Genomic DNA, 17,229 nt, shown 5'->3' with positions numbered 1-17,229 from the left:
TCTCTTAAGGTTTAACATAAAAATCTTATGCAAATATTTCATTCTTCAATTTTCACTCTTATTATATTCATTTGGTTATGTTAATTTTGATGTTGAACAAATAACATTTCCAACTTTCCTTTGCTTGCAAAAATGGAAATGAAAACTTGGCATTATTCTCATTTCTTTATTGTCTTGGTTCTAGAAAATGAGTGATCAAAAACTGAATTTTAAATAATGTGAGCATTTTTTATTTCAAACAGAAAAAATATCAAAAGTGTCTTCATAAAAATTTTTTTGAAATTCATTCGATGAAAATAATATCTATCACAATTTTCAAGTGTTCTTCTTTTGACTTTCTCATTTACAAAAAAGACAGAAGCTTTCGTCTGAAAAAAATACTATAATAATAGTGAATGGATGTGTTGTGAATAATATTCTATCAATTTTTATAGTCGATGAACCAGATAATGCAATAAAAACTTTCAACTTTCTTCCCTTCGAAAAACATTGACAAAAAAATGTAATTTTCTTTTTCTGTTATTCAATAGAAAAATTGTCTGTTCAAATGTTTATTCACAAACAAATAATTCGAAAAACAATGAATTGTATTAACAAATTGGGCAAAAAATATTCACTACAGGCATTTTCATTGAATAATAACAGTCAAAACCGGATCTTATCACGTCGGATATAATTACATTCGTTTATAATCACATTTTTCGATGCACCGTCATTTTTTCCAATTTTTCATTCATTTTCCATCACATATAATCACAGGGCTGAAAATATATAATCACATTTTTTTAATATTATGTGTGATTTTTACAATGAAAAATCGATTTTTTGATCAAAAATCTCAACTTTATGTTTTTTCAAAAATTATGTTTATATATGTCTTAATAATGTTTATTAGTGATAAAAATTGTTTTCGTAAGTGAAAAATGCGTTAAAATGAAGAATTTTCAAAAATTAAAAACTTGGCTAAAAATTTATTAATTAAAAAATTAAATTTTATTCTTTTCTGTGTAAAGTTGCATCGTATATTATCACAATCAGAAACAGTCACAAAAAGTTGTGCAAAAACCGATGTGATTTTATCCGGTTTAGACTGTATCCGCTTTTCCTTGACTTTTTGAAATCAAAAAACATAAAAAAAATGGATTTGTTTTTTGACATTCGTGAAATGTCACAATTCTTTATGTTTTGATTTCAATGATGCCAGCTGAAGGAAATGAAAATCAAATTTATTTTGAAATCTGAGAAAGCGTTCAAAAGTTATGAGTGAAGCAATTTTTTCATGCTTTGTGCAAAAAAAAGCTTGAAAGTTTGTATTTCCCCCAAATTGGTGATTATTTTTGTCATCATAACATTTTTTGGTGAGATGAATAATTTTCTTATCACAGTTGTTTGTAAAAGAATTTTCAAAAAAGTGTCACATGTTTTCACATTATTGTCCTTCAAATCCATGTTGTCTTCGAAATACATAGAAGTTCATTAATGATTTTTATCAGATCATCAGATTGATTTCTGAGTAATTGAGATAAATTGATAATTCAAAAAATTTTTAATACGAAATATGAAATCAAAAATAATCACCTATATGTTATCTCAATGGGTTTTTTGAATTATGAGTTGCAACAGAGAGAACACAAATTGTCCGTGAAGAAGATGTTGTAGAAACATCATTTCTTTAAAGATCCAATATCGAAAAAATTTTTTTGATCAAAATTCGAATGAAAGGAGGACTTAAAGAAGGATCACCATAAAAGATATCTTTCCTTTATGAGCAAGCAAGACAATTTGAAATTTAATAATATTTATTTTTCCTTTGTGAGAGAATACACAATGTGGTGGTTAAAGATAAATACATCTTTTCCTTCATTCGGATTTTTCCATAATAATTTATTTACAATAATTAACAATCTTTCAAAGGTGTAATTTATGCGGTCATCCAATGTCAATGCTCGCTCAGTTTCAAAAAGTTTGTTTGAATATATCAGCACATTTATTCGAAGTATTTTCTCCAACACGTTTCCTCCACTTTTTGAAAATAATAAATAACGTGGAAAATATGATTGAAAATTACAAAACAGAAAATAAGTGGTAGCAATTCATTACAAGCTCTTGAAAAGCATGATGCAGAAACTCTTTGTACAATTTTTATTTTATTTGCAAAAATTTTATATTTTTTTTTGCTATTCCTAATTAAATGTTATACGCTTATCTTTTGTTTGCTGTTTAAGTTAACGGACCAGGAAAATCTTTAAAAATTTGCAAGTATTCTCAAAAGCGTTCACAGTCAATTTCATCTCGCTCATCATTATCAAGATCCAAAAGCTTTTCTCTTCAAAGCGCTCAAGATTCTTCACCAACACTTTCATCGTTTCCATTCGAATTTTCTCCGAAATACAAATCCATATCCAATCGAGCGCATTTTGAAAAAACATCGAGATTTAGTTGCAATAACGCAAAATACAATTCTGGAATTACAGACAATTCAAATTGTATTTCTTCAAAACAATTAATCACAGAAAGTTATAATAGCGATAAATTTCCATCAAAAAAATTGCAACTATTTTTCCATCAGTTATACAATTATAAGCAATCTTCACAGTTTAAATGCTCAAGCACAGAAATCTCTACAGTTAAAAATGTTTTTGAATCTAATTCTTTCATTACTAGTTCTGTATTTCTTTCAGCTGGAACACGAAGCACCACAAATCTCCATGATCAAAAGCCAATAATAAGCGAAGATGCAATTTTGCACGAGAATGACATGTTTCGAGGAATTTTTTACCTACCAATTGAAGAAACGAAAGAGTTCATCGGAAAAGATATCACTCAAACGAGGAAAATTAATGAAGGACATTTTGAAAAACCTAAACACAGTCAGAAGAAGCACATCAAAGACCTTGCACCACCATATACCAGAGCAGACTTTTTTGCAGATATGGGATTCATTCTCGAAAAGAATAAGAGCTTCAAACATTTGGATTCCGAAAGAAACGAGATAAACGCAAGTAATTGCAGTAGCGAGACGAACCATTTATATAGCGCAGAAGGAGGCACATTTGCTACAAAAGAAGAAAACGAGCGAGGCATTGGACAAGATTACTCGCCTTCTGCTGATTCCTCGCCTGGAGGACAAATGCCTGCTCGGATGAACACTCCTGACGAGGATGTGAGCTTCATGTTTTCGAAGTGGACGCCTTTCGCAACAAAAGAGATGCGGTTTTTTAACGACGTCGAGCTGGTTGTTGATGGGCACGTGGAGTCTGCCTTTGCGGCGAAGGAGAAAGAGAAGATGCTTCGCAAGTGGGAAAAGGACGATGTGGCTCTGCTAAACAGCAATGAAGTGTTGAAAGAACCTGAAAGTGGAGAAAGAGGTTGCTCGATCGATGAGGAAAAGGCAGAGGAAAGTGCTTTCAAAAGCAGAAGGATGGCTGTTATAGCAAGGCAGATCAAAGAAGCCAAGCAGTATCAAAAGAGATATGGAATTTGGTGCAGAAAAGGATGGATTTCAGACGAAGAGGAAGGCAAAATGTGGGACGAGGCAGAAAGGAAATTGAGCTGCAAAGAATTGAAAGAAGATATCGAAGACTGTCAGCCAACTGCAAACAGCAGAATTTCTTCGTTGAATATGCTTGATGATTCTCGTGGCATCGATTTATTTGAAATGGGGAAAAGGACTTGTGAACAAGAAAGTCCAAGATTTTTCGATGAAATAAATGAAAGTCGTGAGAAAGCTAAAGAATTGATAGCAAAAGATAAGTGCGTTGAATGCATTCGGCAGAAAAAAACAGAATTTGACAGAAATATGAAATTGACTCGCAACGAGGTTATGAATCTTGACGACAATGAAATAACAACAAAGAAAGAAAATGAAGCTGGCGAAATTTGCGAAAGTTACCAGAAGACGGAATCACTTCCATTCTTGAAATTGGATGAAGAGTCGAAAGGCACAGCAAATGAGCATATTTGTTTAGCTGAGCCGTCCTTTCATCAGAATTGGATTGATTTCTGCTCAGTAAAATCGACAGATGGCTTGGAAAGCTCTTTTAAGCAGGACGAGTTTTCATCATTGGCAAATGTGGAAAAGATAACACTGCATAACACAAAACGAAGGGACTTTTTGAATTCTCAATGCAACATGCAATCCAATTCTGATCTATTTCTAAATTCTTCTTCCAATTCAGAGGAAAATCCAAGCCAACTTCATTTGACACCATTCGGTTTGCATCCATTTAAAGAACCCTCTTTTGCAATTCAGAGGAATTCATTGAATTTTGGATCTGAATTATCGTCTTTGAATAAGCCTGATTTCTCTTCTTCATTTTCACAATCAGATTGCTCAAACATAACTTCAGCTGTTCAAACACCTTCAATAACTTCTTTCTCTTCAAAACACACTTCACTTCCACTCTCTGCTGATCTCAGGGGCATTTCTACTTTTTCTTCATCCATTTCAACTATTTTGAACGAGCGCCATCAACTTCTCACGAACAGCTCTTCTTCTGCTGTTCATTTGTGCCTTTCCAATGATTTATGCGAAGATGAACCGGAACATGTGATTTTGTCACCAAAAAATGAAGGCGAAATTCCTTCAGTCAGCACAATTAGAGTCGTTTTAGACGAAAATGAATGGCTTTCGCGATACAACGACCCGACGATTCCAAGAAAGAAAATATACAAAATGATCAAAAGAAATAAGAATGTTGTAGGGTTTATTCAGGATATGTATGAAATCTATGATTTGGTAAAAGATTCACCCCCTTTGATTACACCCATCCATTGCACAAGCACTGACTCTGTAACACTTATTAGAGACAGAAAACAAAGAGCAAAGATTTTTTGGAAGACTTTTTGTGAGTTAGAAAAGGGTGTTTTCATGAATTCTGACTGGCCATTCATTTGCTGCTCTTGATAATTTGTCGTTATTCGCAAAACAGGAATCAATCCTTTGTTGAATATGCTTAATCATTTTTGTGATTTTGTTATTGCACATGATTAGCTTTTGTAGTATATTTTTGATATAGTTTTTATTTGTCTCCTTTATGTTATTCTATTAACAAAAATTGTTTTCGGAAATCTTTTGGTTTTTGCGTGTGATCCTTTCTTTTAATATTGACAAATACTATTAATAATAGAAAATATCAGATTTTTGATTCTTTTTTTGTTGTTGTATTTTATAAGAACAAAATAGTATGGTTGCTATTCATTTTTTGGATTGGCTTTATTCTTCTAAATTCTTAAATTATAAATAAATATTTTGAATGACTTCATGACAATTGTGAAAGAAATCTGTTCTTATTGGACATGAGTTGAGTTATTCTTTTGCGGCTTCAATGAAAATTCTACAGTAATTATGATCAATTTTGGCTTTGGTGTTTTATTTTCTCTTAAAGGATGAAGTCACTTACCCAACCAATATTCATTTTAGCTTTTCTTTTTATTGTATGGATATTCTTTTCCGTTATACGTATTCTATGTTTCACATAGCTTGATTCTATTTTATGTGCTTACCCGTCCTTAGCAAGTAAATACACCTCAAACGCATCGACCAAACTTCAAAACCAATATATAAAATCCCTCCCCAAATCAGGAGGAAGTTCTTATTCACCTGTCTGTTCACTTTTTTCTCTTATCAATTCTTATATTTCTTTCATTTAATAGTACCAAAAAAGCAGAGACAAACGCTCCCGAGCATCTCCTTATCGTGAAGAGATGTCCCCAGCAGACTATCGCGATGTGTATGAAACTGATCATTATCCACGCCCAATTTCTTATCCAAAGCAAGATCCTCATCATCAACCTCGAATAAATGAAGATCCAAATGACTGGGAGAAGTTGTGGGACGGTCCGACAGGAGAATGCACATCAAATTCGACTGCACCAGAAGAATGCCCAGTTTGCATTCTTTTTTCCCCTTATTTTTGTGCAATAACTTCATATTGATTGTTTTGACGATAATTGATTGATAAAAGAGACTTCACGGAAGCAGAGAGGGACTTGGACGATGGATTTGTAACGGAAGCGATCTGACTTGTTTTTGGTTTTCATATGAATATTCGGAAGATGAAGAAGACAGCATTCGGGAGAAAAGCGCTGGACAAAAAAGTGGAAGTGGGAATAGCAAAAAAGTGGATGATTACATTAAGCATCATCAATACGGTGCTCCGTTGGATCCAAGCAAAAGACGAGAAAGCGAAAGAGGATATTCGAAAGAGAGGGGGCAAGGCGGAGAAAAAAAGAATCGATTCGAATTTGAGCCTGTAATTGTGAAAAAAGCAACTTCTATTGGCTGTTCTTCGAATAATGGTTTGCATTAATTATAAAAATTGAGAATTTATCTTATTTCTTTTTTGTCTTTCATTTCTTTTTTGGCGCTGCTATTTTTTGTTGAAATAAATATATTTATTTATTATTTCTTTTCTTTTGTTTTTTAGATTGTGATTCGGACTCCTTCTGCGAAATTATCGATATTGGTGTTTGCCCTTCTCAATCAAATGATTCTACAGTACGTGGAACATGCAAAAAGAGGCCAGAAAGATGTCAGTCAGCATTTATCAAGCCAGTGGTATGCATTTTATTGATATATTGCAGTTGAAGTATATTTTGATTAAAATAAACATATCATTTCTTTCTATTTATCACAATTTTCTTTTTCAATGAATGCAGTGTGGATGCGATGGGAAAACATATCAAAATGGCTGTCTTGCTCAACAAGCAGGAGTGAATCTGCTTGATCTTAGTCCATGCAACTAGTCATTCAGCTTTTTGAAAAGGCAATTTCAATTGAAATTCTCTGATTCTTTATTTCATTTCTTTCTTCATAATCTGGATTGTGTGCAGCTAAGTTACATTTTTACGTTATTTTATTTTATTTGTTGTATTCTTTAAAACAAAAGTGAAAATTATTTTTTGATGTTTCCAACAAAATGATCAAATCCATTTTTTAAAAATTCTCAAGAATCTAAAAACAATGGTTTTTGATCAATTCTTCATATTTTAATGGCAGCACCTGCTTCTGATCTCTTTTATTTCACAAGCGAATCTGTGTCTGAAGGACATCCAGGTATATAGTACTATCATTTTATCTGATTTATATCGCATTCCTAATTGCTAGACAAGCTGTGCGATCTTGTTTCTGATGCAATTGTTGATGAATGCCTGCGCCAAGATGAGCATTCTCGTGTCGCATGTGGCATGCAAACATATATATTGTTAAAAGTTTTTGTTTTATTATTTAATTCTTTTTTGCTACCATTGGTTTAGAAACTGCATGCAAAGGAAACTGGTGCGCAGTTTTTGGAGAAATATCATCTGATGCAAAAGTTGACTTTCCTGCTGTTGTTAAACAAGTGTATAAGGATGTTGGCTATGATGATGCTGAATATGGTGCAGATTACAAGACTCTTGAAGTTGAAGTTCGTATTTCTCAACAATCATCAGAGATCGATGGAGCTGTCTCAAAAGTTGCTGAAGCTGATACTGGTGCAGGTGACCAAGGCTTGATGTTCGGATTTGCTTGCAACGAATCCGAAGAATTGGTGCCCCTTACCCTTCTCTTTTCTCACAGATTGGTTGAGAAACTTTCTGAAGTTCGTAAGTCAAAAGTTCTTCCATGGTTGCAACCTGATGCAAAATCGCAGGTCACATTTGCATATAAAATGGAAAAGCGCGTTCCTGTTCCACAATTTGCTGATACCATTGTCATTTCAACTCAACATACTCCAGATGTGTCTAATGAAGTGATTCGTCAAGAAGTTATTGACAAAGTCATCAAAGCAGTGATTCCACCACAATATCTCACAGAAAAGACAAAGATTTATGTGAATCCTTCAGGAAGATTCACTTATGGTGGACCAAAATCTGATGCTGGACTTACTGGAAGAAAGATCATTGTTGATACATATGGTGGATGGGGAGGACATGGTGGAGGGGCATTCTCCGGAAAAGATTGGACTAAAGTCGATAGATCTGGTTCATATCTCGCTCGTTGGATTGCAAAATCTCTTGTTGCAAGCAAGATTGTTGATCGTTGTCTCATTGAATTGTCATATGTTATTGGATTGGCTCAGCCTATCTCTCTTTATGTTGATGATTTCGGAACATCAAAGATTCCAAACGAAGAGCTTCAGGCGCTTGTGAGACATAATTTCGACATGCGTCCAGGAATGATCGCCAGCCAACTTGATTTGAAAAAACCACGTTTCTACAAGACTGCAGCATATGGACATTTCGGAAGAACTGATCCATCATTCACATGGGAAGTACCAAAGAAACTTGACTTCTCAGTTGTGAAGACAAAATGGGAAGCATAATTTCATGAAATTACAAGGGCGATGGTGGAGAAGACATGTGCTTATGAAGAATGATCGACTCTTAAAGATGTTCGAGTAATCGTCATAACACATGATCGAGAATTGAGATTTTGGTTCACTCGAAACAGTAATTTGCGAAAAAGATAACACACAAAGCAGAACGATCGGACAAAGGACAAAAACAAGCAAAGGGAAAAGAAGAGATGATTTTGATTCTTTATCTCAAAGTGTTTCTTTCAGAAGAGTTTTGATGGTTGATGCTTATGCTCCCGTCCTCTTCTGCGTTTCTCTGTTGTTTCATTGTTACAAAGATTCTTTATCGTCTCTCCTATTCATTTTCTCTTTTCAAGATTTGTTCTCGGCTTTCTGTTTTTCAAGTTCTTTTCACATTTTTACTGTTTCTTTTTCTTCAGTAGTATTTAGATGGAATAATAATCATTTCATAAAAATCTTTTTCATTTTTTTCACCTTGATTGTCATAGTCAATACTACTAAAAGTGTTTTTTATTTGAAACGCAAAAAACTTACAATAAATACAGAAAAAAATAAATGAAAACAAGAAAATTTTGTGATTCATTGTAATTCAATTAACATTTGAGATAAATTCAACGAACATGTTATACAGTTATGAATGAATCAGAAGAAGAGGATGAAGATGTTTCTGCTTCTTCATCTTTTGGAGCAGGGGGAAGCGGCCTTCCCAGCATGAAATTGATTAAGCATTCGTGAAACAGCTCCGGCTTTTCTCTGTTATATTTGAATAATAAACAAAAAAAAAGAGAAAATATAAATAGAGACTCATTATTCATTATTCAATTATTTATTTCTTTCAAACATGTTAATTCCGTGCCCGCATCCTGGGAATGGAAACAGAATTGCTCCAAGATGCTCTGCAAGTGGAGGCGCATAACTATACGATACCATCTTGTCTGCTGTTCCGTGCATAACAAGAATTGGCAGTTTCATTTGCTTCACTTTTTCCATCCTCTCAACAGTCACATGATGAGTCAAACATGCAGACACCTGAGCCGCTTGGCATTTGAATGAAGGCTCGTCTTCTGATAGAAAGATTTCTGAGGTAGGTTGATCAATGTATTGATATCCGCTTAAACCCCCGAGCGCTTTCTGAGGAGTTGTAAGGAATTTTTCTGAAAGTTGAGTTCGCATCATGGTTTTCAACATTGCTTTTTTGTCAAAAGTCACAATCATCTTTGCAAACGATCCCACAACAAACGCTGATGGTATCATAAATCCAGCAGTTCCTCCGGCGATAATAGCAGATTCAATTATATCCGGGTGAAGGCAAACAAGTTCAGAAACAATAAATCCTCCCATTGAAAATCCACAGACATTAATCTTTTTCCAATGAAGATGTTCAGCAAGGCGTGCAACATCATGCGCCATCATTGTTGTACTGTATAAATCAAAATCAAAAATGATACAGCCACATGAATTTGTTTTCAAAAAAAGTCAAACGTCATTCTCCAATTCTTGCACTTACTCTCTCGAATGCCCCGATTGTTAAAAATACATATTTCAAATTCGTTATATTCTAAAAGCTTGAGAACACTCCTTCTCCAATCATCCATCGTTCCACTCAAGCCGCTAACAAAAATAACTTTTTTTTCTCCATTTCCATAAACTTACAATATACATAAATTCAGTGAACAAAATATTTCAAAAAAAAAAGCTTCGAAAATAAGTATTTTTTAAGAGGCACACGTTCGTAGTATAACTGATAGTTTTCTTTTTCAACAACAAACAATCCATTTCGACGAATTGCTGCTTTTTGCCTTTTGCACAATTCACCCTCTGCTCCAGTTTTTGTATCCAATCTTTTTAATGGCTCTTGCATGAGTTGTCTACCATTTGCGGTTTTTGATTCTTCCATAAGTGAATACAATCAATTATTGATTGATCATAATACCAAATTAAGTTTTTATTGAAAAAACCTCTAATATGTCAGAGGCTTTTTCGTCCAGAGAACAAATCGTTCAGAATATAAATGATGCTCAACAGCTAACAGAAGTATTTTTATAAGATGTAGTTTTTTTTTGATTGTTTTTTGTATGTAGTTAGTAGAAAAGAAGAAAAACTCAACTTCTTCTCATTTGTCCCCTTATGAACAAGCTATGAAAGATATGCAAGAAGCCAGATATGAAGAATATAAAAGAAAGCATGCACAATACATGGAAGCAATTAAGGTTTTTTCCTCCTTTTTATCCTGCAAAATTTTTGATTTTTTGTTTTAGCAACATCACGAAGCTCAAAAACAGAACAAAACGAATAAATTTTTACAAAACATTTATCAGTTGAAAAATGAAAACTTGACATTTGTTAAAGATATTTCAGAGGATGTATCAAAACGTGTTGTTAGTAGAACACTTAAGCAAGTTGAACTTTACAATGATTGGTCAAAGCAAATTTACAAGCCTATGAGGCAAGAAATAATTTCACAATTGGAATCTCCGATTTCAGATGCAATTAGAGAAGAACGTCTCAAAGAGTACGATTGCTTTGTGAGACACTCATATAAATCTCGTGTGCTCTTATTTCACCATTTTCAATTAATTTACGAATTTGACTTGTCGAATTGAACTTTAGCTGTATTTTTGGAAGACTGTCAATCTCTTACAGCGAGAGATAGCAAAAAAGATGCAACAATAAGATATCGCAATCCTCCAAACAGCGAAGATCCTCTTTTTGCAGTTGAATTTGCTCAGCTTCGCGAAAAAAGACTTGCAAAAACTTTTTCTCCAACACACTTTTCGAATCGTGCACTGACAGCAGGCAGAGTTCCGCTGAGTCTAAAAGGACTAGATAATTCTTCGAACAGCCTGCAGTTGATGAGAAGAAGCTTCGACTTGTCGATTGAAAGGCAGAGATATTCAATCGAACTGGAGAGGCAGAGGCTGTTGAGAGGGAGATGTGCGCAGACAGAGCGGATGATGCTGAGCACGAGGGAGAAGATGAGGAGAAGGAAGCAGGCAGAAAAACAAGGCTACAGAAGCAGAAGCAATGAAAGGATGCTGGCTTCATATGATTATTCGGAAGAAAGAAACAGAAAAGAAGATGCAGTTGATTCAGAAACTGAGAGGCAGAAAGAAGTGAAACGGAAAAAAACACGACTTCCTCTTTTGAACAGCCAAAAGTTCAAAGCGACTCCAAACAAACAAACAGAATTGAAAACAGATGTCTCAACACAAAGCAATCCGCAAAGCGAGAATGAAGCAGAAATTTCAATAGACAAAAAGTTGAAGTGTGATTTCAATGAAGACAATAAGAAGAACAACATCAAAGAAAACGATAAAATGGACAACCCAATTTCTGACTCGTCTCAATCTGAAGATCCTTTTCCAATGCCATCTTCTCCGTCTCAGCTGCAGTATGTTGCACTTGAATCGAGTGTTAACTGCACTCCATCACCTTCTTCTCCGCCAACGCCACCTGCCTCTTCTCATCCCAATGAAAGTGACCGTTTTGCTGTGAAGCTGCCTTCATTATCTGCTTCTTCATCTTCTTCTTCCACATCATCTGATAACACTTTCACTTCAGTCAGTTCTTCTCACCCAGAAATTAAAGATGAACAACGAGACAATCTTTCACCTCCTTCTGTGCAACGTAGACGTCCACATCCCATCACCCCATTTCGCTCTTCTTTACCAATGATAACATCGCCTTTTACGTTTTTGTGTGATTCTGATCCGTCATTTCCTGTTACAAGTCGCCCTCGACCGCAAAGAGGAAAATGAATTTTAAATTGTAAATATAACTTGTGAAATTGTTTTATTTATAGTCATTTTTCAGTTTTTAAGTTAAATTTCATTTTATGTGTATGGTTTTTGATCAGTGATTTGAACTGCTACCTTTTTTTCTTAACATATGAGCAGACCTCAAGGTGGACCAGTTGCTCCGCAACTTCACAGACAACATTTATCAACATTAAAAAAAACTGTTTTGAAAGGAGATGTGTCAAAAGGAATGAGAGGAAATTTGTATGAAATTCCACCGTCATTAATTGAGCAGGCAACAAATGGAAAGAAAAGTACTGGCTTTACTTTTGGATCTTCTTCTGCAGCAAAACAAGCAGAATTAGAGAGAAAACAACTTCAAAATTATCATGATATGGTCAAAAGATCTTCTTTTGGAGAAGAGCTTGGATATTCTTATGATAATTATCCTGCTCAACCGCTTGTCAATTTTTTGCCGCTCTTAACAAGAAAAATTTCAGCTTCGCGATATGTTCCAATAACTGCGAAATTGGAGTTGAATATTCCAGATACTTTTGTAACTCTTCAAAAAGAGGAAATTCGAATGTGGCTTCTGACTTCTGAAGAAGGATATTTGGAAAGAATTGATAATTTTACAAATAGAGATTTGATGATGGCAGTTGGAAGGCCGAAAGGGCGTGAAAATGAATTAACAGCTGTTCTTAAATTGAAAAATAGAAAAGGACTTGCAAATGAAGTTTCAATGTTGAATACAGAAGATATGAAAAATCAAATTCTGTCTCCTCCTGGAGGTGATTTTATTATTCAGAGATTCGTTCAATCCAAAGGGCTTCATCCTTGGTATGTTCGAGTCGTTTACAGAACATCTCAGGCTCCGTTTGCATACACATTAACAGGGAAAAACTTGTTTTCGGACGATACTGAAGGTGATTTTCGCAAGAGATTTACTGTTTGTACAGACGTCCCGATGGGAGCGACCATCATCAAGACAACAGGCTCGTCAGTTTCAGAGCCAATCCGTATGACAGAGAATATTTTGCGATATGTGCAGCGACAGCACGGAATACACTTCGAAGAGCTGGTTGCAGACTTCATCAAGGACAGTGCAGATGTGTGGTGGTTTTTGCAGGTGAAGGCGTTTCGAGTGACAGAAGAGTGTTTGCGTTTGTATCAGCAGATTGAAGCGGCAAAGGCCAGTGGCGATCCTGCACTGATTGCAAAGCAAAGAAGTCTGATTCCCAAAGCCAACAAAAAGCAAGAGTATGTTCGTCTTTCGAAGTGCAAGTGCTGCGGGGCGCTGTATTCAGCTAATGATTTGGTTCATCAGCTGACTTTTAAGATGATCATTCAGACAATTAATCATTTGGAGGTATCAAAAATAAAAATACGTTTTCTTTGAAAACATATTTATCATTTTCATTTTGTGCGACTTTTTTTGTGAAATTGACGAATCACATTTTAATTTTTTGAAAATTTTGTTATTTTTTATTTTTCTGTTGTTCTTCAAATTTTTACTTATATTTCATGAAATTCTCAATCAATAACAACTTAAACATTGATTTTTGCACCTGACAGCATCGTGGTGAGCATATTCCGTTCTTCGACCGAATTGACCTAAAACTGAGAGACTCTCGTGAGATGACGCGTGTGTTCAAAGTGTGCTCGTCGTGCTATGATCTCTACAACTCCGAGAAGCGGCTGTCAAACGTGGAGAAGAAGTTTGCGAAGGCCGTTGGCATCAACCTCGTCTCAAACGATGCGGGAGAAATCCAAATTGTGGAGCCTGAGCGCTGTCTGGCTGCTCCGCCTATCAGCGAAGTGGTCGCTGCGCATCCCGAGCTGAAGCTCTTCCGCCTGCTTGTCTGCATCTACGAGGTGTTCAACCTTCCTCCCCGCGGAATGGGCAGAGAGAGGAGCTCATCCCGATTGATGAGCACAAAATCTGGAAGCACCAGGCAGGCAACGGGGACAGCGTCGTCGCCGTCCAGGCAGCACAACAGCGGACACAGCGGAGATTATTCATACACGCTGGCGTATCAGCTGCTGGGGAAGACAGTCAAAATCCCGATTGTCGCCAAAGTGCCTCCGCCTTCGGTGTTTCTGCCAGACTCTGAGAAGGTGAACTCGATTGCGGTTGTAAACAACTACAGGGTGCACTACTTCATTGCCGATGAAGAGTGCTTCGAGCAGTTCCTCCACAACGAGCAGCAGGTCATCCGTGTTGTGTGCCTTGCGGGACACCAGCGCAATGTGGGAGGTGTGCACAACCTGCCAACTCTACAAGACCACAACAGCGCAGTTTCACAGTCATCGTCAGCGTTGGGTGCAGGAACAGATGCGTTTGGCTCTCCTGTTTCACCCAACAGAAGGAGAGGCAGCACGATGAGCGGTGCAGACTACGGGGCGAGCGCAAAGCGGCCAGTGACGTCGATGGGCAACACACGCAGCAGCAGAAGAGGCACATCTGGTTCAACAACAATGTTCACACCATATTCAACCGGCAGTTCGATGGGCAAGACGGGATCTTCTATTCGTCCAGTAACTGCTTATCAGACATCTGGAAGGAACACACCAGCACGCCCGAGGAGCAGAGCAGGCAGTGGAACACTGAAAAGAGCAAGCTCACCTTCTGTTTCGACGACTTCTCTTTCTCCACCGTCTGTCGGTTCGATGGGAGGAATGAGTGATTTTGGCTCATCTTCTGCCTCGTCGCTGCCTCCGACGTCTGCTGCATTTGCTGCGGGACTTCCGCCACTGCACCAGTCATCAATGGCGTATTGTGGGGAATTTCCTATCTCTCTGTTGGGATTTAATGCGAAGACATCGTCGAACCGGATGGATATGATTGTGGACATGGTGCACAGGACAGACGAGCCGGCTGAGCGGATGAGGCTGGCTGCAACATCAACAAGATTAGGAGGTTTGAGATTTGCATTCTTTATTTAAAAAAATGTATTATTTCAATTTATTTATTTAATGAATGGAATTGTAATGTTATTGTTTGAATTCTTCATTTGTTGCACAATAGCTGGAACACCGTTTTCTGATCAAAGCGGAGATGGAACGAGCTTTTCAGCAACAAGCACAAAATCTGCCCAGCTTGATCCAGAAGATGACCCTCCTTTCCCTCAAATGAAGGTGTGCTCTTATCAATTCTGAAAATCTTTATGAATGATTTCAAATATTGTTCTATTAAATACATATTTGTTTTTTTCCTTTCACTCAAAATATAATAATAATAATAATAAAAACCAATGATGAATCCATTCATTAGGTGACAGTTGCATATGCGCCATGCACAGCAGCGGAGTTGAGTGAATCGAAGTTGTGGGTCGATCACGGCGTGTTTATTCCGCATCTGTCTTTCTTTACATGCGAGCCTCTTCCGGATAATTGGGTGGTGCTGCTTCCACAGAACAAGACAGCTCAGTCTCGTCCAATTAAGTTCTTCCCAAGAGATGGTATTCTACATTCTTTTATTTATTTTTGTTTTTTTAATTTTTATTCTTTGAATCTTCTTCAAATAACTATTCATTTGCTATTGTTTTTATAAATGAATTCTTTCTTCTTCTTCTTCTTCTTCTTCTATCATTCACATTCATTTATTTATTATCTCATCTTCATCTTCATCTTCATCTTCAGTCACAAAGCAGCTTCCAGACAACAACATAGACGACACCCAAAGCACCGAGAACATGTTCTTCAACGACACAGACGAAGTGCTGCCGATCTTCAAGCCACACATCGAGAAGCTGCGTGGCATCCAACAGAAACAAGCTCTTCAGAGAGAGAAAGCAGAGGCTGAAGAGAGGAAGAAAGCAGAGCGCGAAGCAAGGAAAGCGAATCGGCGGTTTGGGTTTGGCGGAGATGGAGATGATGATTTCGACTTTGACGATTATTCGGATGAGGAAGTCTCTGAAAACGAGGCTGAACCGGAGCCTGAGCCGAGTCAGCAGTTCTTCCAGCCGGCTCGTCCGCTGTCTTCGTCTTCGACAGCTTCTTTGACAGCCAAAAAGGCAGCAGCTGAAGAAGAAGAGAAGAAGAAGAAAGCAGAAGAAGAGGCGAAGGAAAAGGCAAAGGCTGAGGAAGAGGCAGAAAAGAAGAGGAAAGAGGAAGAAGAAGCGAAAGAAAGAGGGCAGCAGGAAAAAGCGAGGAATGCGCCTGTGACAGAAGGAGAAGGAACAGGGGCAGGACCATCTTCTGATGAAGCGACTGTGATTGACGATCCAAAACAGCAAGAACAGGAAGACAATGTGAAGGAGAGAGAATTTAAGCTGAATGAAGAGCAAGAAGGGAAAGAAGAAGGGGAAGGGAAAGAGGAGGGGAAAGAGGAGGGGATAAAGGAAGAGGAAGGGAAAGAAAGTGAAGTCCAAAATGAAGTTGGTGAGGGTGCAGAAGAAAGAACTGGTGATGTGATTGAAGGAGAAAACGAAGAAAAGAAAGAAGAAGAAGAAGAGGTTGCTGAAGGAGAACAAGAACATGATGAAAATGGCGAAAATGCAATAGGAGAAGAAGTTGTGGAGCGGGGAGATGAAGTACAAGAGGGTGGGGAGGAAATGGATAACACTGAAGGAAGAGATGCTGAAGGAGAAGCTGAAGGTGAAGGAGAAATTGAGGGAGAAATAGAAGGAGAAGCAGATGGGAATGGAAATGGAAGTGAAGGAGAAGGTTTGCCATTTGAAGACGATCAAAATACTAATGGTTTTGGATATGACGACAATGAGACAGGAGACGAGAACAAGCCATTTTAAAAGGAAGTTAACAATTTCAATTCTTTTTGTAATCATTCCATTTTTATTCTTTGTTCAATAATGTTTTCTCATTCTATGTTCAAATCCATTCATTGTGGGACTCTTTCTTTTGCTTCCTCCCTGTTCTTTCATCTCGCATAACATCCACTTCATACCATTGCACTTGCTATGTAATGTTTTTAGATCATTTCCTGATTGTTTATTCGTGTAGTCGCAGTCAATTTTTATGATTGGCTGTTATTTTTTTTTTGTATAGTTTTCTTTATATTGATGTGAAGCTAACTATTAACCTCTTTGATTTTCTTTTTAATTTTCTTTTTCTTTTTCTTTTTTAACCTTTTCTCCACACGTCACGAAAAGCACTTCTATTTCTGACTCATTGTGCATCCATCTTCCACAAAAGAAGCAATCCAACAAGACAATTTTTACTTCAAAAAAGCT

At 36.7% G+C, this 17,229-nt stretch overlaps 6 protein-coding genes across 6 annotated transcripts; 5 read left to right on the top strand and 1 right to left on the bottom strand.

Annotated features, from left to right (window-relative positions):
* Positions 1-2,758: 2,758 nt before the first annotated feature.
* On the top strand, positions 2,759-5,136 carry MONOS_1438 (uncharacterized protein; the record flags this gene model as incomplete). The annotated part of the gene is made up of 1 exon (XM_067867178.1): positions 2,759-5,136. One exon carries the CDS (start codon positions 2,759-2,761, stop codon positions 4,904-4,906), a length of 2,148 nt encoding a protein of 715 aa, XP_067733721.1. The 3' UTR covers positions 4,907-5,136.
* Positions 5,137-5,706: 570 nt separating this feature from the next.
* On the top strand, positions 5,707-6,747 carry MONOS_1439 (uncharacterized protein; the record flags this gene model as incomplete). Its single annotated transcript, XM_067867188.1, has 4 exons — positions 5,707-5,889; positions 5,967-6,300; positions 6,429-6,559; positions 6,661-6,747. The coding sequence occupies 4 exons, from the start codon at positions 5,707-5,709 to the stop codon at positions 6,745-6,747; spliced, it is 735 nt and encodes a 244-aa protein (XP_067733720.1).
* A 221-nt stretch (positions 6,748-6,968) lies between these two features.
* MONOS_1440 (Methionine adenosyltransferase 1) lies at positions 6,969-8,820 on the top strand. The gene is made up of 3 exons (XM_067867200.1): positions 6,969-7,057; positions 7,109-7,186; positions 7,258-8,820. The coding sequence occupies exons 1-3, from the start codon at positions 6,994-6,996 to the stop codon at positions 8,304-8,306; spliced, it is 1,191 nt and encodes a 396-aa protein (XP_067733719.1). The 5' UTR covers positions 6,969-6,993; the 3' UTR covers positions 8,307-8,820.
* On the bottom strand, positions 8,745-10,228 carry MONOS_1441 (putative Alpha/Beta hydrolase protein). The gene is made up of 4 exons (XM_067867211.1): positions 10,029-10,228; positions 9,783-9,948; positions 9,142-9,720; positions 8,745-9,053 (listed from the first exon to the last, which is right to left on the bottom strand). The coding sequence occupies exons 1-4, from the start codon at positions 10,195-10,197 to the stop codon at positions 8,924-8,926; spliced, it is 1,044 nt and encodes a 347-aa protein (XP_067733718.1). The 5' UTR covers positions 10,198-10,228; the 3' UTR covers positions 8,745-8,923.
* A 513-nt stretch (positions 10,229-10,741) lies between these two features.
* On the top strand, positions 10,742-12,058 carry MONOS_1442 (uncharacterized protein; the record flags this gene model as incomplete). The annotated part of the gene is made up of 2 exons (XM_067867219.1): positions 10,742-10,847; positions 10,911-12,058. The coding sequence occupies 2 exons, from the start codon at positions 10,742-10,744 to the stop codon at positions 12,056-12,058; spliced, it is 1,254 nt and encodes a 417-aa protein (XP_067733717.1).
* Positions 12,059-12,188: 130 nt separating this feature from the next.
* On the top strand, positions 12,189-17,227 carry MONOS_1443 (uncharacterized protein; the record flags this gene model as incomplete). Its single annotated transcript, XM_067867230.1, has 5 exons — positions 12,189-13,406; positions 13,613-14,957; positions 15,066-15,175; positions 15,312-15,498; positions 15,680-17,227. 5 exons carry the CDS (start codon positions 12,189-12,191, stop codon positions 16,786-16,788), a joined length of 3,969 nt encoding a protein of 1,322 aa, XP_067733716.1. The 3' UTR covers positions 16,789-17,227.
* Between the last annotated feature and the right edge of the window lie 2 nt (positions 17,228-17,229).

This window comes from Monocercomonoides exilis (assembly GCF_001643675.1).
Source record: "Monocercomonoides exilis strain PA203 chromosome Unknown scaffold6-2077815, whole genome shotgun sequence".
In the NCBI taxonomy this organism is placed as follows: Eukaryota; Preaxostyla; order Oxymonadida; family Polymastigidae; genus Monocercomonoides; species Monocercomonoides exilis.
Note: the sequence above shows the minus strand (reverse complement) of the source record. Positions and strands in the feature narration are given on the sequence as shown.

Bases quoted from the DNA above. Each gene is read 5' to 3' on its own strand.
- MONOS_1440 (XM_067867200.1), top strand. From the start codon at position 6,994: ATGGCAGCACCTGCTTCTGATCTCTTTTATTTCACAAGCGAATCTGTG. The intron at 7,058-7,108 runs GTATATAGTACT...CCTAATTGCTAG, and splicing joins TGTGTCTGAAGGACATCCAG to ACAAGCTGTGCGATCTTGTT. The intron at 7,187-7,257 runs GCATGCAAACAT...CCATTGGTTTAG, and splicing joins GCATTCTCGTGTCGCATGTG to AAACTGCATGCAAAGGAAAC.
- MONOS_1441 (XM_067867211.1), bottom strand. From the start codon at position 10,197: ATGGAAGAATCAAAAACCGCAAATGGTAGACAACTCATGCAAGAGCCA. The intron at 9,949-10,028 runs GTGTGCCTCTTA...GTATATTGTAAG, and splicing joins CTATCAGTTATACTACGAAC to TTTATGGAAATGGAGAAAAA. The intron at 9,054-9,141 runs GTTTGAAAGAAA...CAAATATAACAG, and splicing joins TGCGGGCACGGAATTAACAT to AGAAAAGCCGGAGCTGTTTC.